Below are 9,856 nucleotides of genomic sequence, written 5' to 3'. Positions count from 1 at the left end.
AGATATAGTGCCAGAAAATGAGCCCCTCAGGTTGGAAGGCACTCAAAATGCGACTGGGGAAGAGCTGCCTCCTCAGAGTAGAGTTGACTGTAGAAAAATTAGTGCATTTGAATTATGGTGCTGAAGAATATTCAAAGTACCATGGATTACTAGAACAAATAAATCTGTCTTGGAGAAGTACAGGTAGAATGCTCCATAGAAGTCAGGTTGGGAGACTTGATCTTTCATACTTCTTACATGTTATCAGGAGAGACCAGTCCCTGGAGAAGGACATCATACATGGTAAAGTGGAGGGTCAGAGAAAAAGAGAAGATCCTCAAGGAGATGGATTGGCATAGTGACAGCAGCAATGGGCTCAAACATAATTGTGAGGATGATTCAGGACTAGGCAGTGCTTTGTTCTGTTGAGCATGGGGTCACTGAGTTCTGACTCCACAGTACTGAACAAGTATCACCCTTCTCTGGTGTGACTGCAGGATAAGCATTGGACTGCTAATCACAAGGTCAGAGGTTGAAGCTTACCAGCAGCTCCTAGGAAACCTATGAGTGGGATCCAAACTCAATGGCACTTAACAATAACAACACTTTTCTGAGAAATTCTGTGCTCTTCCACTTACGCCATATCAAAATAGTTTGTGTTCCTTTTCAACGTTGAGTTTTGTGACTGGAGAATTGCTGTATCTTGAGCTTTTTTGATGCTCAATTGTCCTTTGTTTACTGCCCTAATAAACCTAATTGTATTGTTATGAGCTCTGTGGGGTCATTGCAATGGATTATTGAACCCAGACATAAAGCAGAGTGTGCTATGGGAGGAATGGTTGATGTCAGAATAGGATAAAGAAGGTTGTAGGGTGGAAGCATGTCTGACCTCTGCTTCACAGGCTGGTTTTGAGTTTGATTTTCTTCCCCCCTTGTAAAGACACGGGAAGTCAGACATGGTCCACACATGTTTTTTGCAACAATGTTTTACATTTTCAGTGTAAGAGTTCTGCATTAAATTATGTCATCAGTAGATAGTATTTTGATACTTTTGATACTTCTATTACGAGGCATTTGATTTCTTATGTTATTATAAATGATAATATAAAAATTTCATTTTATTATATAAAAACACAATTACCCCTCCAAGACTGAAACTCAAAGGGAACACATGAGCAGGCATGCAAGCTTGCTGGCAACCACATTGGTCTACTGGTGAGTGGAAGAGGGGGAAATGCAGCAATGAAGAATTGGGTTGGGTTTGACCACATTCCATAGACTCCCATTGACCTGGAGATGGGAGAGAGAAGAGGAAGGGCTAATCAGTCTGAAGTGTGGTGAGATCTGGGACTTCTGAGCCCATGCCAAGGACATAGCCACAGACTACTAGAGCTGTGAGTGAAGTATCCAGCTGATATGAAGTGAGGGGAGATGCACAAGAACGTTCAAACTTGCAGATAGCATCCATTTGACCTAGCCTTGCTAGCTTGATCAGAACTCGACTAGAGGAAGATAAAAAAAAAAAAAAATTTATTTATAAGAAATGAGTGCAAATTGCTACAATTTGATGAACTTGACCTATACTTGTGGATGCTGTTGTTATGTACCGTGGAGTCGGTTCCGACCCATAGCGATTCTGTACAGGGCTTCTGAGGATGTAAATCTTTACGGGAGCAGAACGCCTCATCTTTCTCTTGCGGAACAGCTGGTAGTTTGGAACTGCTGACCTTGCGGTTCACAGCCCGATTCGTAACCACTACGCTACCAGAGCTCCTTATACTTGTGGATGTAGTAGCTCTAAATACCAAATGAAAGGGAAAGAGTCTTCACATCAGGTATCAATCCTATGCCCTCTGTACACAGGGTAGACAGGGATGGGCAACTTAGACATTGGTTCTCTGAAATGAGGGGCAATAAAGCCACGAAGTGACTGGCTTACAAGGTTTCAAGAGGGAGTTTAGCTTGAGTATGTGGAAGGCAGAGACCTCACTGAAAAATTTTCATCGTGTCTAGACAGGCCTGGTGAAAAGATTATGATTTACTAATAATTATTATCATGACTAATTGTGACTGTCACAACTGTAAAGGTACAAATTTTGTAACAAAATGGGAGCGCAGTTAATCTTACAGTCCAGAAACAAAGGACACTAGGACCATCAAGGGAGAAGAGCAGGAGCTAAATGTAGGACCTCTTCCAGAGAAGTAGTGACACCAAAGATGGAGGCAGAGATGAGGACATTGAGAGAGGGAACAGCTGAAGACTCTGGACTCATGGAAAGAGAGGGACTGAGTGCAGGCTTGCAGAATGTGCCCTTTGGTTGTTTGTTGTTGTTGTCAGGTGCCATCGAGTCGGAACCGACTCATAGAGACCCCATGCACAGCAGAATGAATCAATGTCCGATCCTGGGCCAACCTCACTACCGCTGCCACACTTGACGCCATCAATGATGCCACTTGGCTTATCTATCTCGTTGGGGGTTTTCCTCTTTTTCTCTGACCCTCCATCTTACCCAGCATGACATCCTTCTCCAGCGACTGTTCCCTCCTGACAATATGTCCAAAGTATGAGAGACAAAGCTTAGCCATCTTGGCCTCCAAGGAGCACTCTGGCTGCACTTCTTCCAAAATAGATCTATTGGTTCTTTTGGCAGTCCATGGCACATTTTAGTATTCTCCTCCAATACCACAACTCAAAGGCATCAATTCTTCTATGATCTTCCTTATTTTTTGCATCCATATGGATGTTATTGAAAATACCATGGCTTGGGTCAGGCGCACCTTAGTCCTCAAGCTGGTTGTTTAGATGATTATATATTCCTGAGTGATTTATGTACATCCCCCCACGCCTCCAAAAAAACCAAAGGGAATGGAAGTACCTACTGTTGAATGATGATGCATGTAAGAGATTCTAACCATTGCAATGAAACACTGGTGTAAAACTGATGTTCTCCCATGTCAGTAAGTTCATAAAAAAACCCCACAATTGATCTTTTTGTCAACTTTGTACACTGTGATCTTACTAAGTTCACTTAGTAATGCTAAGAGTTGTAGATTCCTTTGAATTATGAATGTATGTCATCATGTTGTGAACAAATGTTTACTAATTCCTTTATAATCCTTTGCCTTTTGTTTTTTGGGTTTATCATGCTGACTGGGATCAGTATGATGGCAAATGCAAGGGTGATAGTCCTCATCTTATGAAGATATTTCAGTATTTTAACACTGCTGAATTCATAGCTTGATATTTTTAACAAAAAGTTATTAATGACATGCCCTTCTATTATTATTCAATGAATAGGTATTTTTTTGCAATAAACCCAGATTAGACCTGACTAGTGTCATTTTTATATATTGCTAGATTTGATATGCTGTGCTTTGTCTGGGGATGTTGTATACATTCACAGGGTGGTGGTGTTTTTGTTTTGTGATGCTGACAGGTTTGGGTGGCAGTTATGCTACTCTGAAAGTTTAGAGCTTTTCTTTTTTCTATCCTCTGGAAATTTATGAGATTGGTAATTGTAAAATATGACCTCCCTTTTCCTACTTTTTTTTTTCTTTTCTTTAGTCTCACAGAGTTCTATCAATTTTGTTCTCAAGGAGTCGCTTTTTTGGGTTTGATTTTCTCTACTGTGATTTGCTTTGTTTTATTTTCTTTTAAAATTTTCTTTTTCCAGTTTATGCAAAAACTTGATAACATAGACTTATCAGCCTTTATTCTCTTGTAATGTATGAATTTAAGATTATAGATTTCTTTCAGAAGCATTGCTTTAGATGTATATCCCAGGTTTTGATATGGCATGATCATTCAATTAAAAGTATTTTCCAATCTTTTTGTGATTTCTTCTTTGCCTCTTGGGTTAGATTATACAGATAAAGTTTCAACATTTAAAAATTTCTGTATTCTTTTTCCTGGCTTACTTCTACTGCGGTCATACTTTTAATGTTATTAAAATTTGAGGGTTGCTTGATCAATTTTTTTTCTGTACAGTTGAAAAGATTATGCCTACTGCTGGTTTAGAGTACACTGTTCTATAAATACCATTAGGTTGTTGCGCAAATTGCTGACTGGGTATATCTGCTATAGAAATGAATGTATTAAAATCATTAAAAAAAATTAAATTCTGCAATGTATCAGAAAAGTGTCACTTCACTCAATGATTTCCTGTTCTGAATGTTCTCTTGGGGTTTTGGCAGCAACAACTTGTTCACAGCAGGGACAGTGAGCAGGGGAACTGTACATACAGCTGAGAGGAGGCTGCTCTGAAGGCTACTGCGGTCTCTCCTTCCCGTTTAACTCTCATACATCAACTGGACTCCTCCTAAGGGACCTGTCCACAAAGGAACCATCAATGAATTCCCTCTTGGTAGGGGCAGAGCATTTGTGTGTATGTACATGGGGCAGCAGCAGGGATGAGCAATGACCACTTGACCAAAGTGCCTAGAAAGCTCCACACTGATAGAATAAAATCTCCAGTTTAAAGGAAAGCATATTTTTTACAAAAAACAAAGCATGTTTTATTTCAATCCTGTTGAGGGGGTAAGAGGGATAGAAAACATAAAATAAGGGGAGGGGTCTCTTTATACACACACATACACACAAATCAAGATCAACTATAAGGAATAATACCCATTCCTACTGCCCCGCCCTGACATGCCTATGTGGAGTTCAAGGCCAGCTGAGGAGAAAAGATGGGGCAAGAATTAAGACACTACTGGCACAGTAACATGGCAAATGCACCGAAAGATGGAAAGAATTTCCCAGGGAGTAAGGCCCTGGGCCTCAGCTGCTTGCTCAGTGGAGGGAAAATAAGAAAACTTTGGCTCAACAGGAAGGTGATGGCAAAAATCAGGGTTACACTAGTGGACTCTGTGGATCATAGACTACGGGCTGAGGGGAGGTCAAACATCCATCCAGCCTATGCTGGTCTTGGCTTTTTCCAAGGCCTCTCTCCTCTTTATTGAGAGCTAGCCTGATTCTCCTCTATGTTTTGTTTTAAAAGGCAGAATAAGTGCTTATCCCACTCTTCCTACAACTAGGAATTACCATTTTTGGGCTCTAAAGTGACAGAAACCAACTAACAAGGCCGGCTTCCTTTGTGAAGGCGGCTTGAAAGAGCCCTTGTGTTGGTGAAACTGTCCCGTAAAGGTGTCTCTGAGCCTGCCCCTTAAAAGGTCATCCCCCAATCATTCAGAGACACCTTCAATTGTGTGAGATATGGACAGAAAAGACTTGGTCCCTCACTAGAGTGGGATTAGCAATACTATCTTTGGAGACAGGGATGGGGATGGGGGTGTAAGAGAAATAGCAGATAATGGCAAGGAAAAAGACTGGGAGAACAAGGCAGTTTACACTAAGTTAGATTCAAACCTGTGAATTGGGAGCAGAACCATCTAAAGCTCTAAACCATCTAAAGGAGAAAGAGAACTGAATTCTCTGACAATATGAAGAAGTGGAAAATATTTTAGCGGTAACCCTGTAATTCCCATAGACCAAAAGGGAATGTGTCAAAAAAAACCAAAAACTGGGTGAGCAAGCAAGAGTCTAACCCACCATCTTAAATCTGAATAAAATGGATTCATTCAGCTAATACTGCTTCAAATACAATCAAGAAGGCAGCTGGAGCTGCTGAAATTCACACTTAAGTATAGGATCAAATAGCCAGTCACCTTAACCCCAAACATTTCCCTTTTAAAAGTCATCCTGAAAATATCTTTGAGGACCAGAACTGAAGAGGAGGTCTTCCCATCCTGTAGAATCCCCTTCCAGGACAGCCTGTTGAATTAAGACATCTATTTTAAAGTTTAATGGGAGGGGAAAGAAAAGGGGAAAGCACTGATATTTGGGGACAGCTAGCAGCTAAGAACAAGAACAAGGTTAAGGTCCTCGTGGTATCTAAGGGGTAGGACAATGGGAAAGGGAAGTGAAATGAGTGGAGGGTTCCGGCCATCCTTTGGCTTTACACCTGTCCCTTGCTTCCCATGCCTCCCAACATCTTAATGCAGCCATTGGCCTGCCAGAGGGGATGTAATGCCCAGACCAACTTTTTTTATTTATTGAGCTTCTGCAGCTAACAAACTTGTAAACAGTGCCAACTGACAAAGTTTTGATGATTATTACAGCTGTGTCCATTAAACACATCTCTCTCTGAGATTAAAAATAAAAATACCAAAGTAAACAAACACTGAGAGAGAGAATGAAGAGACATATCTTGAATCTTCCAGGAAGGCAAATAAAAATGTCACATGGGTTGGTCCCAGGTGTTCATCATGCCTAGAGGACTGCTGCTCTCACCAATGTTTCCCCTCCCTGCCAGTGGCTAGGTAGAGGCGGAAGAGAAGGCCATCCTGGGCATGCTGTACATACAGCACTTGCTGGTGTAGACACCCTCCTGGGGCTCTGGTAGCAGACTGCTCTGTCAGGAGCCCATTTCCTGGGAATAGCAGAAGGGCCCAGGTCCTCAAAGCAGCCCACACACCTCAGCAAGGGTTCGTTGCCCCTTTTCTCCAGTGCGGTTCAGCGTTGAGGTTGTCTATTCCCAGTCGACAAATAAAAACCTGAGCTGTTTTCCACGAAGGTTCCCCCTTCCTTCCCCAACGTGGGGGAGTAGTGGGAGGGGGCAGGGGAGGATCACTGAGGGGGCAAGGGAATACCCCGGGGGTCGGTGACCTGGCCCTCCTGCAGGTTCTTCACCAGTTGTGCAAGCCAGCGTTTTGTGGTGGTGTCATCTTTTAGCACCTGGGCGAAGGTTGTGTCTTTCAGCTGGTCGGGGAGACACTGCCTGAGAGCTTCACGTGCCCTACATCAGAAATAAACACAAAAACCAAGGAGACCAACAAATAAACCCACATTTTGGGGACAGTGACAGGGAAGAGCCCCTTGTAGAATTTCACGAGAAAGCAAAATAGCATTAAAAAGTTCAAATTGCTTTCTGATTTGTTACAATAAATACTATCAAAACACTCACTAGAAATACATGAATATGTCTGTTGTTGTTGTTGTTGTTAAGTGCCTTCGAGTCGGAGCCGACCCACAGCGACCCTGTACAGGGTTTCCGAGGGTGTAAATCTTTACGGGAGTAGAAAGCCTCATCTTTCTCCCGCGGAGTGGCTGGTAGTTTCGAACCACTGACCTTAAGGTTCGCAGCCCGATTCGTAACATGAATATGTCTAGGTTATTGTAAATAAAACATTCAAAAAAGTAGGTGGCATATTACCTGATTAACAGTATGATAAATTAATAAATTTAAATTCTATACTAACTTATAAATTTGTGTCTCTGCAGAAATGGCTTCAGTTTTATAGTTAAAAATCTATAAGGGATGAAGTAATATCACTGTCAAATAAACTTTAAAAATTTTATTTTCTGTGTAAAAAGAAGCAAAAAGTCAAATCCAAAAAAACTTATAATGTTCATTATTTATAGGGTTGTTTTAAACAAAGTTATGGCTTTTGTATTCAGTCTAGTGTTCTTTGTACAAGCAGAATTTTAAACATGCACATTTTTAATCTTTGGTGACCAGGACCAAACTGGCTGAAGAACTAGCTAGGACTAGTTCTTCTTGCAGAAGCCTAAGTTCACATTAAACCAGTTAAGTCATCTTTCCTCTCTCCTCCCACCACTTCCAAAGAGTACAGAAATCACCCCATTAGCCTAATGGGAGCAAGTGACTTTCAGCCTGAATGGATTTACAAAGCACATGACCAAACATTCTAAACTGTATTCTATCTGCTGCTGCTGCGTGCTGCCACGTTGGTTCTGACTCACAGAGACCCTGTATAGGGTTTCCAAGGCCATGAATCTTTACAGGAGCAGAAAGCCTCATCTTTCTCTTGTGGAGAGACTGATGATCCGAAATGCTGACCTTGTGATTAGCAGCCCAATGTATAACCCACTACACCGTCAGGCTCCTTGCGTTCTATCTACAGTGTAGGACTTTCAGCAGAAAGACTATGAACATAAGGAGAAAAAAATGATTGATTCAAAGGCCTTACAGGAATCAAAGAGAGACCTGGAGATATAATTTAAGAATCCTTTATTTCTTTCTAAGAGATCTCTGAAAATAAATCTCTTTTTTCCTGATCACTTGCAGTTGGCAACAGAACACTCAAAGCACAGGTGGAAGGCATCCTAAGGCTTCCCTGGGAACTTGACTCTGCAATTTCAAGAGTACTACAGAGTTACAAACACAGTGGGGAGATAAACTCATGGATTTAAAAATTCTACATCTTGACCGTAAAACAAATTCAGTTTTATACCAGAAAAAAATAAATAGTTATATCCCTTCCCTGTCCTGAAGATATGTATTAGCTACAATAGGAGCTGGGGTAACCATTCATCAGAACATTTCCCCAAAGTCCTATAAATCCTGTAAATGCTTACCTGGGATTATCTGAGAGTCGAAGGTAACATCTCACTACATGCTTCAGCAGACGGGCGGAAGGCTCTTTGGATAGCTGCAGTACCATCTTACCCTGTTTTCCCCAAGATAGGGGGTGAGGTGGGAAAAAACACAGAGAATATACAAAATAATCTTAACTGGTGATTCAAATCCAAAAACCAAATCCACTATCAAGTTGATTCCAATTCATAGCAACTTTCTGAGGCTATAAATCTTTACGGGAGCAGAGGGGCTCATTGTTCTCCCAAGGAGTGACTGGTGGGTTTGAACTACTGACCTTGCGATTAGCAGCCAACGTCTAACCCACAGCACCACCAGAGCTCCTTAGTGACTAAATAGTCTAAGAAGAAGCACACATGGTTCTAGGGTTGCTATTTCTGGCTGGAAGTCAGAAGTTGTTCAGTGGCAAGGGGAGCAAACTATGTGATCAGAAGCAGTTGCAAAAGGGGTAGATGAAGAACGCACCAAGATCATGGCAACGTGGGAGAAACGCTCATACGTCTGACATATATACGCCAAACCAGTGTCATCTAAGAGGATCTTCTGAAGGATGAATGTGGCAACCTGGAGTAAAACAAAATTCAGGAGTCCAAAAGGTTGCTCACACTTGTCTTCCAAATTCCTACCCATTTTCCCAGGAGTGACAATCAATCAGAAAGCTGAGAAAACAGAGACCCTTGCATTATCCATGGTTATGGATAAAAAACAAGTATTGGACAAGTTAGGAAGTTATAGTAGGTAGGTTTTTATAAGAGTTACAACCTCCTATATTAGATATGTAAACCGCCCCAAACCCACTATCATTGATACAATTCTGACTCGTTGTAACCCCATAGGACAGAGAACTGCCACATAGGGTTTCCAAGGCTATAGAGCTTTATGGAAGCAGATTGCCACATCTTTCTCCTGACCAGATAATCACAGTACACAAAAAAATATTACATGAAATACTAGGTGCCAGAATTTCCTCAAGGCTTTAAGCATTTTATTTTCATAGTAAACCTATGAGGTAGATATCACTATTGTTCCTATTTTACATACCGGGTAAACTCAGGCTGACTATCAGATTTTTAAAAAAACCTAAAGACTTTCTCAGTTACTGAACACCTACTATGTACCAGGCACAATTGCTAACCAGTAAATTATACTTTATACTGTCAGGTTAAGGTTGCAAGTGATAAAGTTACTAACTCACAGGACTGGTTCCCAAACCCTTTTTATGGGCCAGTTGTGCATCACCTCTTCCAATAAGGTAAGGTCTTTTTCATTCTTAAAAGATCTAGAAAAAATACATTTTAAAGCTTTCTTCAAAAATTGCTCCAATTTTTTCCTCAACTCAAACTCATTACCTCTTACAAAGAAGGAATTAAAAAATGCTAGTTTAGCAATGAGATGATATACAATAGAATGAATGTAAAATTAATGTTCTCCCATGTAAACTATCACATAATTCACAATAAAACATTTAAGAAAAAAAA

General features: G+C 40.9%; 1 protein-coding gene across 1 annotated transcript in view; it reads right to left on the bottom strand.

Annotated features, from left to right (window-relative positions):
- Window positions 1-5,760: 5,760 nt before the first annotated feature.
- The window catches only part of RQCD1 (RCD1 required for cell differentiation1 homolog (S. pombe)), a 16,746-nt gene continuing 12,650 nt past the window's right edge, over window positions 5,761-9,856 (bottom strand). Inside the window, exons 5-7 of the mRNA XM_006867864.1 lie at window positions 8,844-8,942; window positions 8,360-8,451; window positions 5,761-6,776 (exon numbers count right to left, since the gene is read on the bottom strand). Of these exons, the coding sequence (XP_006867926.1) occupies window positions 6,608-6,776; window positions 8,360-8,451; window positions 8,844-8,942 (360 nt within the window). The 3' untranslated portion in view covers window positions 5,761-6,607. The remainder of the gene's footprint in view (window positions 6,777-8,359; window positions 8,452-8,843; window positions 8,943-9,856) is intronic.

This window comes from Chrysochloris asiatica, unplaced genomic scaffold (genome assembly GCF_000296735.1).
Source record: "Chrysochloris asiatica unplaced genomic scaffold, ChrAsi1.0 scaffold00110, whole genome shotgun sequence".
In the NCBI taxonomy this organism is placed as follows: domain Eukaryota; kingdom Metazoa; phylum Chordata; class Mammalia; order Afrosoricida; family Chrysochloridae; genus Chrysochloris; species Chrysochloris asiatica.
The sequence above is the reverse complement of the archived record's forward strand: the minus strand, read 5'-3'. Positions and strand labels throughout refer to the sequence as shown.